Genomic DNA, 27,882 nt, shown 5'->3' on the forward strand with positions numbered 1-27,882 from the left:
GCAGATGGAGTTTAATCCAGACAAATGTGAGGTGATGCATTTTGGAGAATCAACTTTAGGTATGAATTATACTGTAAATGGCAGAACTCTTAGGAACACTTTGTAGTTTAACCGACAAAGAGATCTGGGCATGCAGGTCCACAGCTCCCTACAAGTGGGAACACAAGTGGCCAAGGTGATTAAGAAGGCATGTGGCATGCTTGCCTTCATCAGCCGGGGCATTGGCTACAAGAGTTGGGAAATCATGTTGCAGCTATATAAAATCTTGGTTAGGCTGCATTTGGAGTATTGCGTGCAGTTCTGGTCACCACACTACCAGAAGGACGAGGAAGCTTTGGAGAGAGTGTAAAGAAGGTTCTCCTGGATGTTTGGTCTCAAGGATGTTGGCTATGAGGAGAGGTTGATCAACTGGAAAGACAAAGGCTGAGGGGAGACCTGATAGAGGTCTACAAAATTGAGAGGCATAGACAGGGCGGATGGTCAGATGTTTTTTCCAAGGGTGGAAGTGTCAATTACAAGGGGGCACAGGTTCAAGGTGAGAGGAGGAAAGTTTAAGGGAGATGTGCAGGGAAAGCTTTTCATGCAGAGAGTAGTGGGTGCCTAGAACCCGCTGCCAGAGGTGGTGGTGGAAACAGACACATTAGCAATATTTAAGAGACATCTGGATGGGTACATGAATAGAGAGGAAATAGAGGGATACAGACCAAGTAAGGGCAGAGGTTTTTTTTTAGTTTAGTTCAGGCAGCATGATCGGCACAGGTTCGGTGGGCTGAAGGGCCTGTTCCTGTGCTGTACTTTTCTTTGTTCTTTGTGTCAAGATGTGTGGGTTAGGGGGATTAGTGGGGTAAATGTGTGGGGTTATGGGGATAGGGTGAAATGGTCTTTAGGAGAGTCGGTGCCGACTACACAGAATCCTACAGTGCAGAAGAGGCCCTTTGGTCCATCGAGACTGTACACACGCATGAAAGGCCCTGACCTGCCCACCTAATCCCACTTGCCAGCACTTGGTCCATAACCTTGAATGTTATGGTGTGCCAAGTACTCATCCAGGTACTTTTTAAAGGATGTGAGGCATCCCACCTCCACCGCCCTCCCAGGCAGTGCATTCCAGACCATCACCACTCTGAGTAAAAAAGTTTTTTTCAAATCCCCCCTAAACCTCCCACCCCTCACTCTTAACGTGTGTCCCCTTGTAACTGACCCTTCACTAAGGGAAACAGCTGCTCCCTATCCATCCTGTCCATGCCCCTCATAATCTTGAACCCCTCAATCAGGTCGCCCTTCAGACTTCTCTGCTCCAGAGAAAACAACCCAAGCCTATCCAACCTCTCTTTATAACTTAAACGGGTTGATAGGTGGAATGGCCTCCCTCTGCACTGTAGGGATTCTTGTATTAATTATTGATGCACTATCAATTACGACACGAAGACTCCTGTGAGTGAGGGAAACTAATAGGCTTTTATTCACAGAGAACAGGAGCACACCCTTGTAGCAGACCTAGTCTAGACTGAGGCGAGGAGGAGGGACCATCACCTTTATACCCCACTCTGGGTGGAAAGGGAGGGGTCTCAGGTGGAAAGGGAGGAGTCTCGGGCCAGGTGCAGCATGGGTGTGTCCAGGCACATACATGTAGTAACAGTGGTTCACCACAAATATCGCCTAGTGAAGCATGGATTACTAAGGGACAATCATCACAGATTTATTATTAAAGGAAAATCTGTCTGACCAACCCGATTGAATCATTTGATGAAATAACAGAAAGATTGAACCAGGTAGATCCAGTGGATACTATATATAACGACTTTAAAAAGGCACTTGATAAAGTACCACACAGCAGACTTAGTGACTAAAGAGATGTTGGTAACTAGCCTATGAAATTGGCAATGAGAGGAGGCAGAGAGAGTGAAGAATTAAAAGCAAAAATGCTTGAAATACCCAGCAGGTTTTGCAGCATCTTTGGGGGGAGAGTTCATTCACAATCCTAACTGCTTTGTACTCACACAAAATTTCATCCTGACTGGCAGTTTACCAATTTTCAATTCATTGTCAGTGCTTGTATCCTAATGATTACTATTTAATATACAGCAAAAAGGCTATTGGCTAACCCCCGGTGTGTATTTTTAAAAATTTGTATTGTACCTGTCGCTGTTTGTTTAGCTCACTGATTGCTCTCCTGTTGCACACTTGCTCTCTGTTGGCCCTGTCTCCTTGGCCAAGTTTTGCTCTCCCTGCGTCTCAGGGGAGCTCCTTTACCTCAAGCACCAAGGCGACTGACCTCTCCAATCCCAATGCTCAGGATGACGCTGGGAAAGGGGAAAAACAATCAGCAGTGAAATAAATCACGTCAATGTCTCTCTGAACAACTGAAGCTGTTAAATATCATGTTCTCAGTGTGTTTTTACCAGTCTCACAATCTGAACAATGGTAAACGAAGAACAAACAGAAGAGAAATCTCATAAGTAACGCTGAAAACCGACATTCTGGAAAGGTAAGGTTAATGTTCTAAGGAAGGGCAATGGATATACACAGTTTGAATTTTGAGTGATATGGTTCAAAAACACAATTTGGTGCTGTTGACTATAATGGATTTTAGTATTTGGGTGTATTTTAGGCATCTGTTAAGTGTTGGGCCCACATCTTTTTAACATATTGGTACAAGTAACAACAAGGATCAACTTTATACCAGTTACATCTCAATGACAAGCTAAAGTCACACAGCGTTCTGTCCGATATTTGACATGGGGATTCCTGGAAGTGAATTCATACTTCTCACATTGTAGAGATGGATCTGTATGGTTCACACTTTGCAACTAGCAGCATGAGTACTCGTATGTGGACAGGTAACGGATAAGATTTCTTGAAGCTACTTCAAGGTTTTTCAACGAACTAAAATGGCAAAGAAAAAAAACATCAAATAAATTCATAGGCAGGTGCAGAATTTGAATGACACAATGGTTTAGAAACTAACATTTTAAAGCACAGTATTGGTGCTCCAAGGGAAATATCCCTCACCATCCATAGAAATTGACATAATTAATCCTTTAATTATTTTGTATACCAGAAAACACTCCCACGGTGTACATTTTGGGGACAGACTCATATTGAGACACCGAATCATAGAATTACAGCTCAAAATGAGGCAATTCGGCCCATCCTCCTCATTCCTGTTCTCTGCAAGAGCAATCTGGGAAATACCTTTTGAATTGTTTTCCATGGTTGTCTGAAAAGTCTCACAACACCAGGTTAAAGTCCAACAGGTTTGCTACCAAATAAACCTGTTGGACTTTAACCTGGTGTTGAGACTTCTTACTGTGTTCACCCCAGTCCAACGCCGGCATCTCCACATCATGTCTGAAAAGGTGCATGGTTTGAAAAGTTGCTCAAAAGGGTGGTGGTTTTCGAAATTTCTTAAGATTAAACCGTAAGTGATGTTGTATCAATGTCTCCTGCAGATTGGCCAAAGCAGTTTGCAAGTAAACCTCGTTTGAAAAGTCAATGATCATGGGGAACGCAACAACAAAACCTCGAGCAATTAAGCCACAGGATGCGCTTCTTACTGTTGAGGATAAGTTGGCATCATCACACTGCTCCAGCGAGAATAGGTCCAGTGAAGCAAGGGCTTTGAAAAACGGTGATAAGACTGATATGAATTGGAGGATGCAAACATATGAGCAGATCAGAGGAGATCAGCATAGCCCTAAAGTAAGTGAAGGGCACTACAATGTGGAAGAAGATGAGGAGCAAGAGGAAATTGAGCAGTTGTACCAATGTGTTCACAGCACAGCAGAGACATGTGTAAATGTAAGTAAAGTGGGGGGGAAAATGCATAGAATTACACAGAATCTGCAGAATGGACAGAGGCCATCAGCAGGAACTGTAACCACTCTAATAACCTCACATCTTTTAATAAGTTGCTAAATGCTGTATTAATATCAATGACAAATATGTTTGCAATAGAAAAAATAAAAAGAATCCTTAATTCCGCTTCAGTTACTGATTTTTAAAATGTTAATACTGGTTTGTTGACTTGTTCCTGGTCAGAGTTTGACTTCCACATCTTTGTGCCTCCTCAATAAATTCAGTCCATGTGCCAGTCCCTAGATCAGTTCAGATCCTAAGAGAGAGAAAACATGAGGAGGTTCTGACGCATGGATTAATTAGTTCATTGTGACTAATGACAAAGACCAACGTAATTGCACTTCACTATGTTGATAAACAGGGAACATGAGCCTGGATGTCGGAGGGCAATATAACACTGACAAATTTTGCTTTAATATCTGCACCTCAGGGTTCAGTGGTTTAGGAAAGAAAAACTTCTCTTTCTGTTGATACTTAAGGTTTGTGTAACAAATTAATCTGACTTAACCCAAGTTCAAATATACGAGTCCATAAAATGAAGCAGCTCGGAATTTAGTACTAATTGGCATAAATGTTACAAAGGACTGACAGTGTGTGAGTTCCATTGCTATTGCAGAAGTTAGGGCCCACTGTCAAGATTTAGAATTGCCCTTTCCCACCGAGATTTCATTGTGTAACCCCTCACAAGGCTACAATTTATGCAGATAATTAAGCAATTTTGTGTCATCATCTTGCAAAACTTCTGAACGTTTAGACAAGTCATGGCAGGTCACCTACATTGCCTGTATGTATCTTGTCTTTCTTTGTTGCTTTTGGCAGTTGCTGAACTGCACTAAGCTGCCAGAGTGCTCCCCTGGCCACCAGTGCATTGTTAACCCCAGACACAATAGGGATAACCACACAGCAGAATAGGTTTCATCTTGAAAATTCCCCTGTTTGCTTTCCTAATCGAGATAAACAGAAATGTCTAAAGGAATGAGGTCAGGCTACTATTAAACCTGCACTGCCACACCCCAATGGTTCTCAATGGCACTGCCACCTCCTTCTGCACGACACTAGTGACCATCAGTCTAACATCCACTCTCATTGTTCTGATCTAAGAGGATCTATAGACTGGCATCTGAAAAATTATGGGCTTGTCTTCTGCCACCGTTTGTCTAAGGCCTCCTTTGCGAGGCATTGGTGTGTGAAGATTTTTTACTTAATGTGAAAGGTCTTGCTGGTGATGGGCACCAGATCAAACTTTAGGTGAAAGGCATGGGTACCAGACTGAGTTTTGGATGAGGGGCAGGAGTACCAGATTGAAGCTCAGGTGAGGGGCTGGGCCAGGGATACCAGATTGAGGCTCAGGGAAGGGCGGCAATGTGGCAAAGTGGGTAAACCTGCTGCCTCACAGCGCCAGGGACCCGGGTTCAGTTTCGGCCTTGGGGGAACTGTCTGTGTGGAGTTTGCACATCTCCCGCCCCCACCCCCCCCCCCCCCCCCCCCCCCCCCCCCCGCCGGGTCTGTGTGGGTTTCCTCCAGATGCTCCGGTTTCCTCCCACTGTCCAAAGATGTGCAGGGTAAGTTGATTGGCCATGCTAAAATTGCCCCTTAGTGTCCCAAAATGTGTAGGTTAGGGGGATTAGTGGCGTAAATACTTGGGGTAACATCTGGGTAAGATGCTGTATCGGAGAGAGTGGGTACAGGCTTGATGGGCTGAATGGCCTGCTTCTGCACTGTAGTGATTTGTATGAAAAAACCTATGAAATCTATGGGTACAAGATTGAGGCTCAGGATGAGGGGCAGAGCCTGGGATACCAGATTGAATCTCAGGTGAGGGACATGGGTACCAGATTAAGGCTCAGGTGAGGGGTGCGGTGACATTGCAATAGTGAGCCTTCTTGCACTGCATGTGTCAAAGCTCAGTTATACTGGCCATTGGCAATATCAAATGGATGAAGCTCAAGCATGAAGTAAAGGTTAATTAGAGAGAGAAAAATAATGATCCTAAACTTTCTCTGGTTATTTTGACAGAGCCCTTGAAATCTTCAAGAGGTGCCTGCACTGCATATGGGAGTTTATACAAAGCATCATGGACCCCAAACACCTGCAGGAAGTGTCTGCATCTTGAGCAAGTTCAACTCAGAGTTGTTTAGTTGGAGTTTGAGGTGCAGGCATTGCAGGGCATCAGTGAGGGAAGAGTTACCTGGACACTTTGACCCCTAGTTTGGGACTAATGAAAGTCTAGTTAGTGGTCAGGGACAGGAGGTGAATGCGAGTCGCAAAAGTAATGCTGGAGAAACCTCAGCCTTTTCCCTTATCCAATGAATTGGATTTGGGGCCTAAATGTAATATTTCCAAGTTTGCTTATGACATAAAACTAAGCGGGAATGTGAATTGTGAGGAGGATGCAAAGAGACTTCGAGCTTTAGACGGTGAGTGGACAAGGACATGGTAGCTGGAATATAACGTGGAAAAATGTGAAGTTGTCCTCTTTGGTAGGAAATACAGAGTATTTCTTAACTGGGGAAAGATTGGAAAGTCTTGATATCCATAGGCTGTTGTTACTCATGGGTCATTGAAAACCAAGATGCAAGTGCAGCAAGCAATTAGGAAGGCAAATGGTATGTTGACCTTAATTCCAAGAGGACTTGAGTACAGAAGTTCAATTCCAATTCTCTTCCCGCACCTCGTGGTGCTCTAAGGCAGACTTTCACCTGTTCCATAGTTTGTTATTCCCAGAACAGGTTGCTAGTCTCTCGCCAGGGGTTTATAGGTTGAGGAGTGCCAATCCACATCAAGCATGGCTGACCAGAAGTCTCCCCCAATCTTATTGCCAGCGTGTTTGGGAGGATTTGCAGGTTGACAAATTCAGTCTGTTTGACCACATTATGAATGTGCTTTCCTTGGGACGTGAACTCAGAACTTCAGGCTCAGAGACAGAGATGCTACCCACTGTGCCACAAGACCTGAGTATAGGTGTAAAGGTTTCTTACTGCAATTATACAGAGCCTTGGTGAGACCACATCTGGAGTATTGTGTACAGTTTCAATACCATTACTTAAGGAAGGAAATACTTGCCATAGAGGGAATATAACGAATGTTCACTGGACTGGTTGCTGAGATGACAGGATTGTCCTGTGAGGAAATATTGAGACTGGGCTAATCAAGATGCATTTGCAAAAAATGCCCTATTGAAAACCTTTTATTGTCATTTCCTTCATTATTTTATTAATTAAACTGAAAAAAACACCATGATGAAAAACTTAGTTATAGACCTGAAGAATCTTGCCCGAAACAGCCTATGATTTTTTGTAATCTGTCACTTTAGTTTGTTTCAAGATAGAAATACATTCTTTTATTTTGTTAGGCTAGGGCTATGATTCTAAAAGATTATTTGAAAATTAGGCCAGAATTCTCCTGTCTCGCATGCCCCACGACCGCTGCCAGCGAGAACGGAGAATTTGACGTTCAGCCAAATCTCCATTTACAGCAGCGGGACCGAAAAATCCCAGCAGTGGGTGAAGCAGAGAATTCCAGCCTGAGTTACAACATGACTTTGAATTACAAAGTACAAGTGACTGTTTTTGATTCTGTTGAAGGTCCATTCTTCCGAAAGCAACAACCCAGAAGTAGATGGATCAACCTTGACATTTGAGAATTTCCTTCACAATGATGGTACTCTCTACACTTGCATCACACAAAATAACATCAAGCTTTACTTGGATGAAACAAAGGTGGGAAGTAGTTTGGAATCTAATCTATTCCTAGGCACATGTCTGGTAGGCACATAAATCATAAAATCAGCTGCGTTTTACTCTCCTTTAGTGGATTTGAGGGGGGGTATTCATTAAATCCAGCTCACGGATTGATTGCCTGCTGCCAACCTGCTTGCCTCCACAACCACCCACCGCCCAATCCCAGAACTATACCAGCAGTGGTGGAGAGGTGGCGGTATCGTTAAGCAGTGAGAAATTAATATCCTCTCACGGGTCTCATCCCACCTCTGCCAGCGTTTAACTGGCGGCGGGAGAAGTCCAAATCAGGTAGCCAGCCTAGCAAGTTTCCATGTGTGGGCTGGTGGTGGGCAGAGAGGGAGAGTTCTGGGTCCATTGGGAAGGCCCTCCCAGCTTGTTGTCTTCCCCTCATTCTTGCTCCCCACCCTCACTTACCCCCTTTGCTGGAACCTGCTAGCTTGGTACCCAGTGGATGACCAGACACGTACCCAAATCTTGATCCAATGGCGCATGCCATTGTCCCGAAGCGATAGCCTCTGGTGTGCCGTCACCTCTCCAAGGCAGAACCTCCTGTCCCAAAAGGACCACAGTCCCACCTGCAGCCTATTAAGTGGGCCCCCGCATCGCTCCTCCCATGCCCCTCCCATCCACCCCGCTAGACATTTTAGCAGGATTGGGGGGGAGGGGGTGGTTTAGGGAATCTTGTGCCTCATATAATTCAGCCCAGTATATCCTATATATTGTCCTAAATGGATACTGTATTTGGAAATCAGAATATTTAGTCACATTAGCAATAAGCACATAGAATACTTCAACCAGCTCACCACCATGCGCACAGAAGGATTGGTTGCAAGGAATAAGCAATTAGCAGATGCCTATTTCTTGTTTATTTGTAAAATAGATTGTTAAAAAATAATGTAATAATTCCTGCTATCTTGAAGGTTTAAATCCCATGTTGTCATTATTGTTGGGAAAAGAATTTCTCTGTTCTGGATGAGGGAAGATTATACAAGTGGCAGTGCAAACTGAGAATGGAACCTTCACAAACTGCTTCCCCACAGATACAGTCATAGTCTTTGCACACAGAATAAAACTTGCACACACTAGTAATGTCCCCATTCACCTGGACAAAAGTGTGGTACTATAGTAGAATCATAGAAACACTACAGTGCAGAAGGAGGCCATTTGGTTCATCGAGTCTGCACCCAGGCCCTATGCCCCTAACCCCACTTATTTACCCTGCTAATCCCCCTGACACTAAGGGACAATTTAGCATGGCCAATCAACCTAACCTGTACATCTTTGGGGTGTGGGAGGAAACCGGAGCACCCGGAGGAAACCCACGCAGACATGGGGAGAATGTACAAACTTCACACAGGCAGAGGCTGGAATTGAACCCAGGTCCTTGGCGCTGTGAGGCAACAGTGCTAACCACTGTGCCAACATGCTATTTATTTATTTTTTTACAGTACTAATCCACATATCTTTTTATATTCATAAAATCACTAATGTGTATATTCCTGGACCTGAAAACGTGCTTGTGTCTTTATTAATAGGAATTTGTGCCTTTTCCAAAAAAGTGGTATAAACAAGGAAAATTCATCAACACATTGCACGAGGTACGGAACAGTTATTAAACCTGGGATATTTGTAACAATATTAGTTCACAGAAGTAAGTGTTAATTATGAACATGCAGAGTAATGAATGATAATGGCAGTATTTAAAATTTCTGCGACTGGAATTGCCTTTTCCTCGTAATTGCCCCTTAAGTCTATATCATTGCACAGGATTTTCCAGCCCTTCCAGCTGACAGGATCTTCTGCTCCATCCTGCTGGTGGCATCTTCCAGTCCCACCGAAGGCAACTTCCTGCGGCCGGCTCCCTGGCAGTGGGATGGGCGTGCCGTGCAAAATGCCGTAGGCATCAGTGGAACAGGAAGATCCCGCCGGCAGCCAATGGTGAGCGGGTTCTGCCATCAGAAAACATGCCCAATGTTTCCTGCAGTGATAATAAACTTGGATACTGAACTAACAAAATTATTTTAATGAAACTTGCTCAACGAATGTTACAGCAGGTGACCTGACTTTTCCGTGAAATGAAATAATAATTCAACGTGGTGATTTCTAATATAATACACGACTCATATCATATTCTAAAACACACTAAATAAACTCACAGTAAAGACGAGTATTTCAAATTTGCTTTGTGAAAATATTAAGGCTGATTTTCCTGTGGCATTATGCCAGTAAACCTACACAACCTGGGTGAGCAAGCTTCTTGTATCCAATGACACATTGAAAATTTTCTGATCAAACTATCACGGGGATTAGAATAACTTTGTCTAAAACTATGAGAGCTAAAAGATGGGATCATATGGAAAAATGTATTTCCAGTCATTTGTGACTTCATAAGAAGAAATGCATTGTTTCCTGTTGTCCTTTGTTGATGTGGAGATGCCGGCGTTGGACTGGGGTAAACACAGTAAGAGTTTTAACAACACCAGGTTAAAGTCCAACAGGTTTATTTGGTAGCAAATGCCATTAGCTTTCGGAGCGCTGCTCCTTCGTCAGATGGAATGGATATCTGCTCATAAACAAGGCATACAGAGACACAAACTCAACTTACAGAATACTGATTAGAATGTGAATCTTTACAGCTAATCAAGTCTTAAAGATACAGACAATGTGAGTGGAGAGAGCATTAGGCACAGGTTAAAGAAATGTGTATTGTCTCCAGACAGGACAGCCAGTGAGATTCTGCAGGTCCAGGCAAGCTGTGGGGGTTACCGATAATGTGACATGAACCCAAGATCCCGGTTGAGGCCGTCCTCATGTGTGCGGAACTTGGCTATCAGTGTCTGCTCAGCGACTCTGCGCTGTCATGTGTCGTGAAGGCTGCCTTGGAGAACGCTTACCCAAAGAACAGAGGCCGAATACCCATGACCGCTGAAGTGCTCCCCCACAGAAGAGAACAGTCTTGCCTGGTGATTGTCGAGCGGTGTTCATTCATCTGTTGTCGTAGCGTCTGCATAGTTTCCCCAATGTCCCATGCCTCGGGACATCCTTCCCTGCAGCGTATCAGGTAGACAATGTTGGCCGAGTTGCAAGAGTAGGTACCGTGTACCTGGTAGATGGTGTTCTCATGTGAGATGATGGCATCCGTGTCGATGATCCGGCATGTCTTGCATAGGTTGCTGTGGCAGGGTTGTGTGGTGTCGTGGTCACTGTTCTCCTGAAGCAAACTACCCAGCCTTCAGGAGAACAGTGACCATGACACCACACAACCCTGCCACAGCAACCTCTGCAAGACGTGCCGGATCATCGACACGGATGCCATCATCCCACATGAGAACACCATCTACCAGGTACACGGTACCTACTCTTGCAACTCGGCCAACGTTGTCTACCTGATACGCTGCAGGAAAAGATGTCCCGAGGCATGGTACATTGGGGAAACTATGCAGATGCTACGACAACGGATGAATGAACACTGCTCGACAATTACCAGGCAAGACTGTTCTCTTCCTGTGGGGGAGCACTTCAGCGGTCACGGGCATTTGGCCTCTGTTCTTCGGGTAAGCGTTCTCCAAGGCGGCCTTCACGACACACGACAGCGCAGAGTCGCTGAGCAGAAACTGATAGCCAAGTTCCGCACACATGAGGATGGCCCCAAGCGGGATCTTGGGTTCATGTCACATTATCGGTAACCCCCACAGCTTGCCTGGACCTGCAGAATCTCACTGGCTGTCCTGTCTGGAGACAATACACATTTCTTTAACCTGTGCCTAATGCTCTCTCCACTCACATTGTCTGTATCTTTAAGACTTGATTAGCTGTAAAGATTCGCATTCTAATCAGTATTCTGTAAGTTGAGTTTGTGTCTCTGTATGCCTTGTTTATGAGCAGATGTCCACTCCATCTGACGAAGGAGCAGCACTCCGAAACCTAATGGCATTTGCTACCAAATAAACCTGTTGGATTTTAACCTGGTGTTGTTAAAACTCTTACTGTCCTTTGTTGACACAGGCCACAGCAGTGTTTCCAAATGTGAGAGGGCCACGTCAATTAAGGCAACCAATCACAGAGTATTTAATTGCATCACTCAAAGTAGCAATTTCAAAAATGTATACATATGGGGCGGAATTTTTTCACCAAAAACTCAGAAGTGTCGAATGGGGATAAGTAATGGGGATTTACGGCACTCCGTGCAATACAGAAGCTGTAATGCGAATGTAGCCATTGGGAGGGTGGTGGAACCTCCGCTTGCCTATGAAGATGGCTGCTGAGCTCTAGGGGCACCATTGCACAGGTGCCCCGATCAGTTTACTGGGATTACTCCCACCATCACTCCCCCTACCCCCTCTTGCAGGACATCGTCGAGAAACAGAGGACAAACCCAATTTTCCACCTATTTTACCGGCTCGCAAGGATTGCAGAAGCAGCAGCATTGGGAGCAGCGATGGGCTATGGGCGGGAGCAGGGGGTGGGACATCAAAGGGAGTGGGGAGAAACCAGAGCAATGTTGGGTTTCCTTTTCTGACTTTCCACTTTAATGCAGGTTATTTTATTCATTTCAGTGCTATCAGTAACGTCACAGGCACTAACACTGCGTCTGTGCATGTGCAGGAAGCGCTCTCCGTGTCTTGCAGCACAAATAAACAAACCTTAAACACAATTGTCTGGAAATTCTTTGCGGGCACATGTCCAAATTGCTGACTTTCTCTCATATCCAAGCTCTGTGCCTGGAGTGTTAATAATGATGAAATTATTTTATTGCAGATAGCGACAAGTTCAGTCAACAACAGGAATAAATCAAACCCGGATACATTTTATTTCGTGGATGATGAGCGAGCTGGAGATCTCTGGGTTCCAGGGAAAGGAATGGTCATGACGTACATATTTGAAGTAAAATTATGTTTATTTCATGAGTCCTAATATTGCTGAAATTTTACCAGCCGGAAGCTGAATAAATACTTGAAACTGAACTGCCTTATCCAATTGAAAGTTTCAGGTGTACCCATTTTCTATATTTCTCGTAGGAGAAAACAAATGTTTGTAAATACTTCGATACAGATTGTGGAGCTTGGCTTATCTTGCCATTGCAGTGGGAAATGAATTTGGATTTCATCAGAAGACGTGTGGAACAAGTAACGGTGAGCAACACATCTAATTTATTGAAAGCACAATGGCAGTACCAAGTGTGAATCTCTCAGTCCTGTGTTGCTTTTAGTAATAAGCCTATTCAACTCAAAGTTATTTTTAAAAGGCATCATCATTATAAGGAAAACATCAAAGGAATTGCTGCCTGTCTCTGGAGTTACATTGCAAAGTACCTTTTAATATTTTAATCTATTTATTAATTTAAAATTCATTCCTTGTTGAAGGTAGCTATGATGTGGAGATGCCGGCGTTGGACTGGGGTAGGCACAGTAAGTAGTCTCACAACACCAGGTTAAAGTCCAACAGGTTTATTTGGAATCATGAGTTTTCGGAGTGCTGCTCCTTCCTCAGGTGAGTGGAGATTTGGGTTCACAAACACAACATATATAGACAGAGACACATTTGCAAGATAATGGTTGGAATGTAATCAAGTCTTTACAGGTACAGACAATACGAGTGGAGAGAGGGTTAAGCACAGGTTAAAGAGGTGTGAATTGTCTCAAACCAGGACAGTTAGCAGGATTTTGCAAGCCCAGGCCAAATGGTGGGGATTACATGTAGTATGACTTTGCTTACTAAATGTCCTGGATTAAGACAATTCATGCCTCTTTAACCTGTGAATATCCCTTTCTCCACTTGCATTGTCTACCTGTAAAGACTTGATTACCTGTAAAGACTTGCATGCTAACCATTATCTTGCAATTGTGTCTGTCTATATATGCCGTGTTTGTGAACCTAACTCTCCACTCACCTGATGAAGGGGCAGCGCTCCGAAAGCTCGTGATTCCAAATAAGCCTGTAGGACTTTAACCTGGTGTTGAGAGACGTAGAACATAGAAAAGCTACAGGACAAACAGGCCCTTCGGCCCACAAGTTGCGCCGAACATGTTCCTACCTACTAGGCTTACCTATAACCCTCTATCTTACTAACTTCCATGAACTTATCCAAAAGTCTCTTAAAAGACCCTATCGAATCTGCCTCCACCACCACTACCAGCAGCCGATTCCACGCACCCACCATCCTCTGAGTGAAAAACTTACCCCTAACATCTCCTCTGTACCTACTCCCCAGCACCCTAAACCTGTGACCTCTTGTGGCAACTATTTCAGCCCTGGGTAAAAGCCTCTGAGAATCCACTCTATCAATGCCCCTCAACATCTTATACACCTCTATCAGGTCACCTCTCATCCTTCGCCTCTCCAAGGAGAAAAGACCTAGCTCTCTCAACCTATCCTCATAAGGCATGCCACCTAATTCAGGCAACATCCTTGTTAATCTCCTCTGCACCCTTTCTATGGCTTCCACATCCTTTCTGTAATGAGGCGACCAGAACTGGGCACAGTACTCCAGGTGGGGTCTGAGCAGGGTCCTATACAGCTGCAGCATTATCTCCCGATTTCTAAACTCAATTCCTCTATTGATGAAGGCCTGTATTCCATACGCCTTCTTAACCACAACTTATTGTTGAAGGTAAGTATCTATTGGATTGCATGTTTTCATGAAATATTGCAAGAATTTATTTATAATTTCATTTGATTCTGGATAATTAGAAATCCAATGTCATAATTAATGCACTACAACAATGCCTCATTATGGACATAGGAACAGGAGTAGCCTGTTCTGCCATTTAATAAGATTATGGCTGATCTGTGGCCTAACTTCATATACCTACCTTTGACCCATATCCCTTAATACCTTTGTTTGACAAAAGAATGATCTGTCTCAGATTTAAAGATAGCAACTGATCTCACATTAACTGCCATTTGTGGAAGAAGTTACAAGCCTCTGTCACCCTTTTTTGTGTACAAGTTTTAAGTTTAAGTGTATTTATTAGCGTCCAAAGTAGGCTTATGTTACCATTGCAATGAAGTTACTGTGAAAATTCCCTCGTCACCACACGCCGGCACCTGTTTGGGTGCACTGAGGGAAAATTTGGCATGGCCAATGTACCTAATCAGCACATCTTTCAGATTGTTGAAGGAAATCAGAGCACCTGGAGGAAACCCAGACAGACAATTTGCAGACTCCGCACAGACAGTGACTCAAGCCAGGAGGGCTAACCATTGTGCCACCATGCTTCCTAATATCTCTCCTGAATGATCTGGCCCTAATTTTTAGAATATACCTCCTAGTTCTAGAAACTCCAACCTGTGGAACTAGTTTAGCTTTATCTACCTAGTCTTTTCCTGTTAATATCTTGAAGACTTTGATCACCCCTTATCCTTCTAAATTCTAGAGAAAACCAAGTCTAATTTGTATGATCTCTCCTCATAATTAAACCCATGAAGTCCAAGTATCATTCTTGTAAATTTACGTTGCACTCCTTCCAAGGCCAATATATCTTTCCTAAGGTGTGGTGCCCAGATTTGCTCACAGTACTCCAAGTGGGATCTAACCAGGGTTTTATACAGCTGCAGCATAACTTCTGCGTCCTTATACTCCAGTCCTCTAGATATTAATATATTAGCCACCAATAATGCTATAAAGTGCGACAGTTGAGGTTCCCTTAAGTATCCCCGATACGAAAATGATCAGTTAAAATGAAAAAAACTCATCACTTCTTTCAACTTCTCCACAATGGATTTCCTTGTGAAATGCCTTGGAACATGTCCCTCTGTGAAACTTACTCTATGAATGCAGGATTTTCTATTCATTAACTTTAATGGAGATAAAATCCGCCAGGACTATCGATTTTCATGCCCAAACTCCCAAGATGCAACACTCCATTCCACTGGAGCTAAAAATTCTTATAATTATTAAATTGCCTTTTCAGACGACACTCAGCCTAACTTGTTATAGTTGAATGTATTCTATCATTGTCGTGGTAGCAGCTTTTAGCATTGTGATACTTACCATATCTAATGTTCCAATAATGTGTTTGAAATTGAGCAGCAATCATTTTAGTTGCCATACTCATCCAATAATTTATTGCAATGCAGTATCATGACTCTGTACGCATTATACACGTCTAAGTTATTGAAAGGTAGGTTCTAAAAGAACGTGAGAAGAATGTGAGTCATAGAGTCATAGAGCAATACAGCACAGAAACAGGCCCTTCGGCCCAACCGGTCCCTCTCTAGTCGCAATTGCCTGTGTTTGGCCTATATCCCTCTAATCCTTTCCCAATCATGTGCTTATCCAAATGCTTTTTAAATGTTGCTATTGCACCTGCCTCAACCACACTCTCTGGCAGCTCATTCCATATACGCACCACCCTCTTTGTGAAGGAGTTGCCCCTCAGTCCATTTTAAATCTTTCCCCTCTCACCTTAAACCTATGCCCTCCAGTTTTCAATTCCCCTTTCCAATCCCTATGTGTGTTCAGGAAAAAGACTATGAGCATCTTAGAATTAAAATTTGCTATCTTAATTTTTATTTTAGCGAGGAATTCCAAGCCTAACTGATCATCGAGAAGTGACTGCAGCCCTTCGACAGTGTAACTATGATGCAGAGGAAGTCATTTCCATTTTCTTGGCAATCTTTGGCAACAGTTTGTTGATACCATTCAGAAGCCAAAGGGACTACAAAGAAGCAAACGGTTACCGGTAAAGACATTGCAGTTGTACCTAAGCAAATATCCATTTAGCAAAGAGTAAGCCGATGGGAAACATCCAAATATTTTATTTGTTTGTATTCACAATTATTATTGCCTCTTATTCAAAATTTCAGTAAAAGTCCAGGTGTATCCAATTAATATAATGAAGGTTCATGAAATTTGGTAATTAAATTCCCAAATCAAAAATAAATACATCTTACTAACCCACCTATATAAAATGTGATTGTTTGCTCAAATTTTATGAATTTCCATTTCTAATAGGATTCAATAATATTCATTTATTGCTGTGAGTTAATCTTCAGTTTCATAGTCAGTTGAATGACAAAGGAACAATAATGAAAATAATCATCATCATTTGTGCATGTTTAAGAATTATTTTAAATAAATAGTTATCGGATAAGCATCCCTTTACTGCTCACTTTAGGTAAAGATTGAAAGCATGATGTTTTATTTGCGAGACTGTAATTATGGTGTCCCTTATGCTTTTCTCTATATATTTATTATAATGAATTATTTGCCTTCAACCACATTAATAATCAACCAAAATACAAATAATTAGCTCTTTGCTTGTACTGCAGAAACAGGTTGACTGAAAGTTGTTGTTACTGGAAAAGAGATACCTGATTCTGATGGGCCACTTGCCATTTCGGGCACGCAGTGTTATAAAGTCAGATTTCATAATCTGTGACTTGCTCTATTATCACTTCTGCTGCCTGGAATGTTCAGGATGAGTTCTGTACAACCTGATCTGTACATATATCCTGATTTGTGGCTGCACAACAGGAATCAGCACTTGCCAGCAAGACGTGGAGGAAAACCAGAAGGTGGGGGAGTCGGAAACAGAAGTAGAGCAGTATGAAGAGGAGGCAAAGCATGAGCAGTATTCAAACACACGTGTTCCTAGCTGTCAGAGCTCATCCAAGATTGCTTCGCGTGGGTGTACCTACATCACATGGACTGCAGCGCTTAAAGAAGGCACCTCACCACCACCTTCTTAAGGCCAATTAAGGAAGGGCAATGAATGCTGGTCTTGTCAGTGACACCCACATCCCATGAATGAATAAAAAAAATCCCCACTACCTAGCTCAGCAATCCTTATTAACACCATCCTCACTACCGCTGTTGTTGCTGTGTAGCTATTCCTACCAGGAGACCAGCAGTCATTGTATGTCAGGCTTGTCTGTCTTGTACCATCCTCACACATCCACTGTAGCTCATCTACAGCCACACTGTGACATCCATCAGCCAACTATGCCTAGGTTGACCCTCTTCCTGCTGCCCTCCACTTGCCCTCTAGAGAAGATCTCTGTAGCTTTTTAGCTCTGATCAAATGGTCAAAATACTGACATTTTATTTCTGGGTGTCATTTTTTAAGAGTTGTTGTTGCCCTTACAATTTCAAGTGTGGAATACAGTGGCCTGTAGAATCCAGCCTCCAAGCTGAAGAGAACAGTTTATTCCTACATTTCTAATCTATTTGCGTGTAATATTTGAAAGGTATTATTAAGATGCCCTTGAGCAATCCATTATCAGCTTGTCTTGGTGTTTGGTTACTTACAGTAAGTGCTCCTATGAAGTGTACCCCCAGTTGCTAGAGCCTCAGTGAAAAGATAGCTGTGGATTTTAGATGGCTGTGACTGGTGACCTCAAACCTTGTGGGCCTGACTGCAGACCCCAGCCACTCACTGTGAGCCAGGGCAATTTGATCCACCTAGCTGTCAAGGGCATTGCACAGTGATGGTGGGAGTGCGGGCGTATTGTCATCCTGAAAAGGGACAGTGACTTCCTCTCCCATGGAGTCAAGATTACTCTTCTGGGACTGTACCTTATCACACATACAGTTGTGTGCTTGAATGGAGTACAGGAGTGATGTGACAATCTGGAAGCCTCTGTTGACGCTGGTCGTCACAGCTAAGATGGCTATCATCTGAATTTTCATGACACCAATGTGAGCTCTCCTGGAAACTATCAGTAGAGGTTTCAACATGATAGACGTCAACATCATCTTCATGAAGTTTCATTCATTTTGGACAGAATCTCCTCCATGCTGCCCCCTAAGTCCTGTTTAGGATTTGGGACCTCAAAGTAGCATTAGAAGCCTCGTCTGGTGAGCTAGTATGTGATCATACCCTGTAGCAGATGCTCCTATGCCTTTCTAGACAACACCATAGTTCCTGCACACTAGCGGCCAGTGACTGGCCACCTCATCTAACCCGCCTTCTAAACATTATGTAGGGCCCTTTTCTGAGCTGCTGTTTGCTAGAGACAGATCAAATAGTGCTGCATCTTCAAGAGGGTTGTGCCTATGTTACTGAAGTAATACAGGGAATTCAACATTTCAGCACCTGCAATGAGAGAAAGGAAAATTGTGAGCTTTTAGTATGAAGGCAGAGCAGAGAACAATGAGTGGTTGCAGAAAGCATATCATGTACTGTGTAAAACGAAAGATGAGAAAGGAAAGGGATAAAGTGTGCAGAAACCCTGCACAACATCTCCTTCAACTTTGCCACTTGCCATTCCATGCCATGAATCTTCCCCCTTCACCATCTTCCCCATGATGACCAGTATGTCCTCCTTCAGAAGGGGAAGGGTGTGCGAGCAAACTCAGCCTCTGATGATTCCTGCCATTTGCTGCACAATTCCATCTGCAAGCTCGAGGGGAGGGCGGGGGGAGCGCGCTCACGACATCTCTGATCCATTTTGAGAATGTGCCTGTCAGGGTCCAATACTTCATACATTGTGCACAAGATGCAAAGGGTGTGTAAGCAAAGGTTACAGTTGCAGTGAGAAAAAGAAGTGCAGAAAGTGTGAGTAGGAGAAGAAGGAAATGGAGTGAAGTATGGTGCAATGAGTGCCTGAGAGTAGTGGGAATGGAGGGGAGACTGCAGGTTTGAGGAGAGTAGGTAAGATTCTTACCTGATAACTGTGCTCAGGTGACTGAACATGTTCTAGCATTGTGACCATGTCTTGGGAGCTAAGCTCTTGGCATTTACCTTGTCAGTGACCTCTTTCCATTGGTGGCAGAGATTTTGCCTGACTTTCTGCAATCCTTTCCCGTCCCACTGAAGGAGGAACAGAATCTCCAAATTGCTGCCTATTGCCTGGATTTAGGCTCTAATTTTTTTTTTAATTTCAAAAATATACTTTATTCACAAAAAAAAAACTCTCCAATAAAACATTGCAAAATGACAGATCCAAAAGTCATAAACAGTGCAAAAAAGAATCATTTTTACAGTACAATACAGTGCTTATTTACAAAAACATTACATTTCGTTACATTTCATTTCTTAAAACTATATACATGTGTCAGAGTTTACTGTGTGCCGTTATTTTTCAGGTTGGCACACAGTTACGCAGGCCAAGGGTATTCTGCAGTTACCCGGCCCTCGGTCTGCCTCGGTTGAGACGCTTTACACGGTGGCCTTTCCCCATTGTGCCTTGGCGGCGGCTGCCCCAAGCTTGAGCGCGTCCCTGAGCACGTAGTCCTGGACCTTGGAATGAGCCAGTCTGCAACACTCGGTTGAGGACAATTCTTTCAGCTGGAAGATCAGCAGGTTTCGGGCGGACCAAAGCGCGTCCTTCACCGAGTTGATGACCCTCCAGCAGCAGTTGATATTTGTCTCGGTGTGCGTCCCCGGAAACAGCCCGTAGAGCTCAGAGTCCTGCGTCACCGAGCTGCTCGGGACGAACCGCGACAAATACCACTGCATCTCACTCCAGACCTTCTTTGCAAAGGCACATTCCACAAGGAGGTGTGCGACCGTCTCATCAGCCCCGCAGCCGCTTCGAGGGCAGCGTGCGGTGAGGTTGAGACCTCGGGCGTGCATAAAGGATCTGACGGGGAGTGCCCTTCTCACCACCAGCCAAGCCAGGTCTTGGTGCTTGTTTGTGAGTTCTGGTGATGAGGCATTCTGCCAAATGACATTGACAGTCCGCTCAGGGAACCATCCGACAGGATCTGCCGTCTCCTTTTCTCTCAGGGCCTCAAGGACATTACGTGCTGACCACTGCTTGATAGCCATGTGGTCAAAGGTGTGTTTCCGGAAGAATTTCTCCACGAAGGACAGGTGCTGCGGTACGGTCCAACTACTTGGAGCGTTCCGCGGCAATGTGGCCAGACCCATCCTCCACAACACTTGGGACAGGTAGAACCTCGAAAAATAGTGGCACTTGCTGTTACTGTACCGAGGATCTACACACAGCTTGATGCAGCCGCACACAAAGGTGGCCATCAGGATGAGGGCGGCGTTGGGAACGTTTTTCCCTCCGTTCTCTGGAGGTTTGTGCATCACCTCCCTCTGGACACGATCCATCGTTGATCTCCAGATGAACTTGAAGATGGCCCGGGTCACTGCTGGATTTAGGCTCTAATGCTACATCAGAGAGCCTGCGTGCCATCTATGTATATCTTGAAGTTGCAAATTTTCCCTGCTGCATGTAATCAGAATGCAGCACTTCTTTATGAGGTGCTGGCTGATTTTAAGTGTTTTGGCCTAATTTCCCACCTCCCTAAACAGACACGGAACCAATAAGCAGGTCAAGTAGGGCTGGTATTCACCTCACTCATTGAAATGAACTGTCTACATTTTTCATATTGTTGTGCGCATATAGCTGCCCACCCATATGAGAGCCAGTATTCAGGTACAATCAAGGCCATTGATGTCAATGTACATCCATTTTATTACTAAAGATAACCATTTGATAAAATGGCTGAAAAATAAAACTAGAATAAAAGGGTGACATGGTGGCACAGTGGTTAGTACTGCTGCCTCACAGAGTCAGGGACCTGGGTTTGATTCCAGCCTTGGGTGTGGAGTTTGCACTTTCTCTCCGTGTCTGCATGGGTTTCCTCCGGGTGCTCCGGTTTCCTCCCACAGACCAAAGGTGTGCAGGTTGGGTGGATTGGCCATGCTAAATTGTCCTTTGAGGTGGTAGATGTTGCAGGTTTGGAAAATTCTGTTGAAGGAGGCTTAGTGTGGTGTATCTTGTAGATTTGATTTATTATTGTCACATGTATGAACATACAATGAAAAGTATTGTTTCTTGCACACGATACAGACAAAACATACTGATCATAGAGAAGGAAACGAGAGAGTGCAAAATGTAGTGTTACAGTCATAGCTAAGGTGTAGAGAAAGATCAACTTAATGCAAAGTAAGTCCATTCAAAAGTCTGACAGCAGCAGGGAAGAAGCTGTTCTTGAGTCGGTTGGTACGTGACCTCAGGCTTTTGTACCTTTTTCCCGAAGGAAGAAGGTGGAAGAGAGAATGTCCAGGGTGCGTGGGGTCCTTAATTATGCTGACTGCTTTGTCAAGGCAGCAGGAAGTGTGGACAGAGTCAATGGATGGGAGGCTGGTTTGCATGATGGATTGGGCTACATTCACGACCTTTTGTAGTTCCTTGCGGTCTTGGGCAGAGCAGGCGCCATATCAAGCTGTGATACAACCAGAAAAAATGCTTTCTAGGGCGCATCTGTAAAAGATGGTGAGAGTCGTAACTGACATGACAAATTTCCTTAGTCTTCTGAGAAAGTAGAGGCGTTGGTGGGCTTTCTTAACTATGGTGTCGGCATAGGGGGACCAGGACAGGTTGGTGATCTGAATACCTAAAAATGTGAAGCTCTCAACCCTTTCTACTTTGTCCCCATTGATGTAGACAGGGGCATGTTCTCCTTTGTGCTTCCTGAAGTCGATGACAATCTTCTTCATTATGTTGACGTTGAGGGAAAGATTATTGTTGCCGCACTAGTTCACCAGATTCTCTATCTCATTCCTGTACTCTGTCTCGTCATTGTTTGAGATCCGACCCACTACGGTGGTGTCGTCAGCAAACTTGAAAATCGAGTTGGAGGGGAATTTGGCCACACAGTCATAGTGTATAAGGACTACAGTAGGGGGCTGAGACCACAGCCTTGTGGGGCACTGGTGTTGAAGATGATCGTGGAGGAGGTTTGTTGCCTATCCTTATTGATTGTGGTCTGTGAGTTGGGAAGTTCAGGATCCTGGGTTTGATTCCAGCCTTGGGTGTGGAGTTTGCACATTCTCTCCGTGTCTGCATGGGTTTGCATTCGAGGCCGAGGCCACAGAGTTTGGAGTTGAGTTTTGTGGGAATAATAGTGCTGAAGACTGGTACACACTGCTGCCATTATGTATGGGTGATGTGTGGTATGAATATTTAAGGTGGTGAATGGGGTGTTAGTCAAGCAGACTGCTTTGCCTTGGGTGGTGTTGAGTTTCTTGAGCGTGGTTGGAGCTGCACTCATCCATACAAGACAATGTATTCCATCACATTCCTGACTTGTGTCCTCTAGATGAGGGGGGAGAGGCGGGGGGGGGGGGGGAAGCTTTGGGAAGGCAGGAGGTGAGTTACTAACTTGGATTCCCAGCCTCTGACCTGCTCCAATAGGCACAGTATTTATATAGTTGGTGCAGTTATGTTTGGATCAATGATAACCCCCAGGATGTTGGGGGAATTTGGTGATGATAATTCTGTTGAACATCAAGGGGAGACAGATTATCTCCACGATCGTTGCGTGGCACTTTTGTGACACAATAGTTACTTGTCACTTATCAGCTGAAGCCTGAATGTTGTCCAAGTCTTGTTGCATTTGAGCATGTGCTGCTTCAGCATCTGAGATGTTGCAAATGGTACTGAACACCGTGCCGTGAACATCTGAATTTCTCACCTTGTGATGGAAGGAAGGTCATGGATAAAGCCCCTCAAGCTGGTTTAACCTATCACACTACCCTGAGGAACTTGTGCAGTATTGTCCTGGGACTAAGATGATTGGCCTTCACCAGCCACAACCACCTTCCTTTATGCTAGGTATGACTTCAACCAGTGGTGAGTTTTATGCTTATTCGCATTGATTTCAATTTCTTAATGCTTCATGAAAATAGCATCTCACTCCAAACGCATAGGTTGACGTGCAGTTTCTGTACTTGTATGGCAGATAAATAAACTCGCCACAGAAAGTTAAGTTGTCCTTTCAAGGCTAAGCACCTTTTAAAAATGTGATAAGAGAAAGAGGATGCCATGTAGAGGGCACTGTGTCAGTTTTATCTTGTGCTTTCAGTAACTTCGATCAAGTGTAGCATCCACATGCTGTGCTTGGTTGAAATCAATAGGTTACATTTTAGCTTCATTTGAAGCAATTTTTAAAAGCGGCATCTCGGCCTTTTGGCTAAGATGCAAATGAGATCAAGCCTTGGAGGAGGTGCAATGCCTACTCCAATCAGCTTGGATCATGTAGATCAAGCCCAAGACAGGAGGTGAGAGCCCCGTCTTGTCAGCTTGGATCAGGAATGTCTCAACTTGTTGAGACTCTGAATTGGACTTGATTTGGTTGAATTGGATTTTTAAAAAAAATTTTGGGGAGGTGGGTGTGGCTGGCTGGACCAGCATTTGTTGCCCATCCTTAATTACCCTTGAACTCAGTAGCTTGCTAGGCCATTTCAGGGGACATTTAAGAGTCAACCACATTGTTGTGGATCTGTAATCACATGTAGACCAGACTGTGTAAGGATAGCAGATTTCCTTCCCTAAAGGACAAAACAAATGGGTTTTTACAACAATGGTTTCATGGTCACCATTAGACCTTTAACTCCAGATTTTCATTGGATTCAAATTGCACAATCTTCCATGCTGGGAATCAAACCAGCATCCTGAGAGCATTACGCTGGATTACATTATCCAGTGACAATACCACTGTGCCACTACCTCCCCTTGCAAAAGATGAAATGGAGAAAGGCAAGTCGAATTAACAGTGGGGTCCGTTAATTGCCCAGCCATAGGAAACTTTGGGCCATAATTATATGTGATATAAATGCGATATCAGATGCCAATGTTAATTTAGCATGGTCAGTAACCATTTTCATGCATTTATTCCAAGCCATTTAATAGAAAGAGACGCAATCATTCATGATCTACAAGAAAAACTGAAATGCAGTAACACAGCTGTAGTGAACCTCCAAGAGAAAATAAAGGAGTTATTGGAGGAGAAAAGTCACCAATCTGAAACGATTCAGAGCCTGATCGAAAAAATAGCAGAGCTAGAAGTTGATCGTAAGAAAGCCCTGGATAGAGTCACGGCTTTGCAAAAAACAAGAAGCAGGACATCCAGTTCGAACCAAATATCACCAGCTTCTTTCTTGGAGCGGAAGAAACTACAGGAAATTTATAAAATCACTCACGAGTTAAATATTTCTACCAGGCAGCTTAGATCCGCATTTAAGTTTAAAATGGCTGAGATCAGTCAGCTAATAATCCAACTTGTGAACCCTATACTGAAGCTAAGAAGTATCGTGGTGCAATCAACACAAGACATTGAACACCTACGTTCTTTATGTAAGAAGGAAGCTTTGGGAAAACAATTGCTTTATAACAAACTGCAAGAGCTGTGTGGAAACATCAGAGTATTTTGCTGCTGTCGGCAGGACCCGGGGACACAGACCCTGCTGGAGTTTCCCTCGGATGAGGAGATATCAGTGAATCAAAATGGAAATCGGAAGGTGTTCTCCTTTGATAAAGTTTATCCTCCTACAACCACCCAAGTAAGCATTTGAGCATATTCACTGCATTTCACCTGGTGCCACTCTCCTGCCAATTCTCCCTCTAATCCTGTATATTTCTTTTCAAATAATCATCTAATTCCCCCTTGAATGCCTTGATTGATCCTGTGTCCACCACACTCTCAGGCAGTACATTCCAGACTCTAACCGCCCACTGCGTGAAAAAGATTTTTCTCATATTGCTTTTGCTTCTTTTACCAATTACCTTAAATCTCTGACTTCATGTTCTCAGTCCTTACGCCAATGGGAACAGTTTCCTCTGATCTACCCTGTCCAGTTCCCTCATGATTTTGAATCCATCTATCAAATTTCCTCTCCAAAGAAAAGCGTTCCAACTCCACCAGTCTATCTTCATAACTGAAGTTTCTCATCCCTGGAATCATTCTTGGAAACCTTTTCTGCACTGTCTCCAATGCCTTCACATCCTTCCTAAAATATGTGGCCCAGAACTGTATGCAATACCCTAGCTGAGGTTGACCTAATGTTTTATACAAGCACAATATAACCTCTTTGCTTTTGTACTCTTGTGCCCATGTTAATGAAACCTAGGATACAGTATGCTTTCTTAACCACTCTCTCAACCTGCCCTGCAATCTTTAATGACTTATGAACATACCTACCCAGGATATAATAAAAGCAAAATACTGCAGATGCTGGAAATCTGAAATAAAAACAGAAAATGCGCGATTAACTCAGCAGGTGTCGCAGCGTCTGTGGAGAGAGAAACATGAGTCCATTGACCCATCTGCATATGCCCAGGTTCCTGTGCTCCTGCACCCCTTTTAGAGTTGCACTCTTTATCTTATACTGTCGCTCCATGTTCTTCTGACCAATATGTATTGCCTCACATTTCTCCACACTGAACTTCATCCGCCACCGATACGTCTGTTCCACTAATTTGTCTATGTCCCTTTGAAGCTCTGCACTGTCCTCCTCATACTTCACAATGCTTCTTCCATGTTTTGTATCTTCAAGTTTTGAAATTGTTCCCTGCTCTAGATCATTCATAAATATCAGGAAAAACAGGGGTCCCAATATTGACCCCCGTGGAACAGCATTGCAAACCTTTGTCAGTCTGAAAAACATCCATTAACGACCACTCTTTGTTTCCTGCCACTCAGCTAATTTTATATCCATGTTGCTACAGTCCCTTTAATTCCATGAGCTATATTTTTTATAGATTAGACAGGTGAGTTGACTGTTAAATTTAGAATTGTATCTGATGAATTCCGAATATGCAGAAATCTGGGCCTGAATTTTATCAGTATCAAAGAAGTTCCGCCACTGGGACTAAAATCAGGAGCTGACCATGTGCCAAGGTGCTTTGGGAATTGGGTGGCGTTTTTCTGGTGATGACCAATTAACAGACTGCCGCTGGAGCTCGATGGTGACCCGCTTCCCAGATCTGCCAGCACAAACAAAAGACTCAGCGGCACCACTGCTAGCAGTGACCACTGCTAGCAGTGACCACTGCTGAGGCTGCCTCTTTGCCGAGGCACCCAGTCTCTGGCAGGTAGGCCCCAGTAATCATGGTGTAGGGGGGATGTATTCCAGCAGTAGCCTCAAGGGCAGGCAATGCACATAATGCTCTGTTCCATGGGCCATATAAGTGGCTGTAAAGGAGGGGTGTCCCAGGAACCAGCTGGGAGCTCTGAATGCTTACCTGGCAATCTCCCCACGTGGCAGTGAGCCATTCCAACATGGACAAAATGTCCTTAATTTGGCACTTAAGTTGCTTAACTGGCCACTCAGTGAGTGGTCTTGTTGCTGAGATTCCCACTCTGATATACAGCGTTTCAAAGGTGAATATCCATTTATTGAATTAGGCAAGAAAAGACATTCTCTTGATTCACAACAGTTTTATTGTGATACTAATGTTCAGTACAAACACCCGTTTCCACTGAACAAAGAACAAAGAACAAAGAACAAAGAACAATACAGCACAGGAACAGGCCCTTCGGCCCTCCAAGCCCGCGCCGCTCCCCGGTCCAGGATTGAATCCTGAATCCAGGATCCCCGCCCAATTTTCCAGCCTATCTACATACCAATATCCTATCCACCAAGCTGTCCCTCACAGCTACGATGCTTTGTTCATTACAACCTATTAACTCACCCCCACCCCCCCATTCCAGACCATGTGATCTCCAGGGAGAGGCGAAAACCCAGAGTGAAAAACCCCAGGGCCAATATGGGGAAAAAAAAATCTGGGAAATTCATCTCCGACCCCCTGAGGCGATCGAAACGAGTCCAGGAGATCACAATGGCCCTGATCGGGAAATGCTTCCCAACCCTAGTCATTTCCACTTCCACGAACACCATATGAATTCCCTGCCCCCGAGACAGGTTCCCAACTATCCGCAGTCTCGCTCTGTACTGGCACCAGCAAGATGATCATAGAATGAAGCCTTGAAACGAGAAACAAGGAACAATTAGCCCGCGCCGCTCCCTGGTCCAGACTAGACCACTCTTTTGTATCCCTCCATTCCCACACCATTCATATAGCTGTCTAGATAAGTCTTAAACGTTCCCAGTGTGTCCGCCTCCACCACCTTGCCCGGCAACACATTCCAGGCCCCCACGACCCTCTGTGTGAAATATGTCCTTCTGATATCTGTGTTAAACCTCCCCCCCTTCACCTTGAACCTATGACCCCTCGTGAACGTCACCACCGACCCGGGGAAAAGCTTCCCACCGTTCACCCTATCTATGCCTTTCATAATTTTATACACCTCTATTAAGTCTCCCCTCATCCTCCGTCTTTCCAAGGAGAACAACCCCAGTTTCCCCAATCTCTCCGCATAACCAAGCCCCTCCATACCAGGCAACATCCTGGTAAACCTCCTCTGTACTCTCTCCAAAGCCTCCACGTCCTTCTGGTAGTGTGCCGACCAGAACTGGACGCAGTATTCCAAATGCGGCCGAACCAACGTTCTATACATCTGCAACATCAGACCCCAACTCTTATACTCTATGCCCCGTCCTATAAAGGCAAGCATGCCATATGCCTTCTTCACCACCTT

General features: G+C 44.2%; 1 protein-coding gene across 1 annotated transcript in view; it reads left to right on the plus strand.

The window, feature by feature from the left end:
• The first annotated feature begins 3,501 nt into the window (after positions 1 to 3,501).
• LOC144499053 (uncharacterized) overlaps positions 3,502 to 27,882 on the plus strand; it is a 43,466-nt gene continuing 19,085 nt past the window's right edge. The window contains exons 1-7 of the mRNA XM_078221108.1: positions 3,502 to 3,801; positions 7,443 to 7,577; positions 9,134 to 9,196; positions 12,357 to 12,482; positions 12,617 to 12,730; positions 16,119 to 16,282; positions 24,184 to 24,844. Of these exons, the coding sequence (XP_078077234.1) occupies positions 3,502 to 3,801; positions 7,443 to 7,577; positions 9,134 to 9,196; positions 12,357 to 12,482; positions 12,617 to 12,730; positions 16,119 to 16,282; positions 24,184 to 24,844 (1,563 nt within the window). The remainder of the gene's footprint in view (positions 3,802 to 7,442; positions 7,578 to 9,133; positions 9,197 to 12,356; positions 12,483 to 12,616; positions 12,731 to 16,118; positions 16,283 to 24,183; positions 24,845 to 27,882) is intronic.

Source organism: Mustelus asterias, chromosome 9 (genome assembly GCF_964213995.1).
Source record: "Mustelus asterias chromosome 9, sMusAst1.hap1.1, whole genome shotgun sequence".
Taxonomy (NCBI): Eukaryota; Metazoa; Chordata; class Chondrichthyes; order Carcharhiniformes; family Triakidae; genus Mustelus; species Mustelus asterias.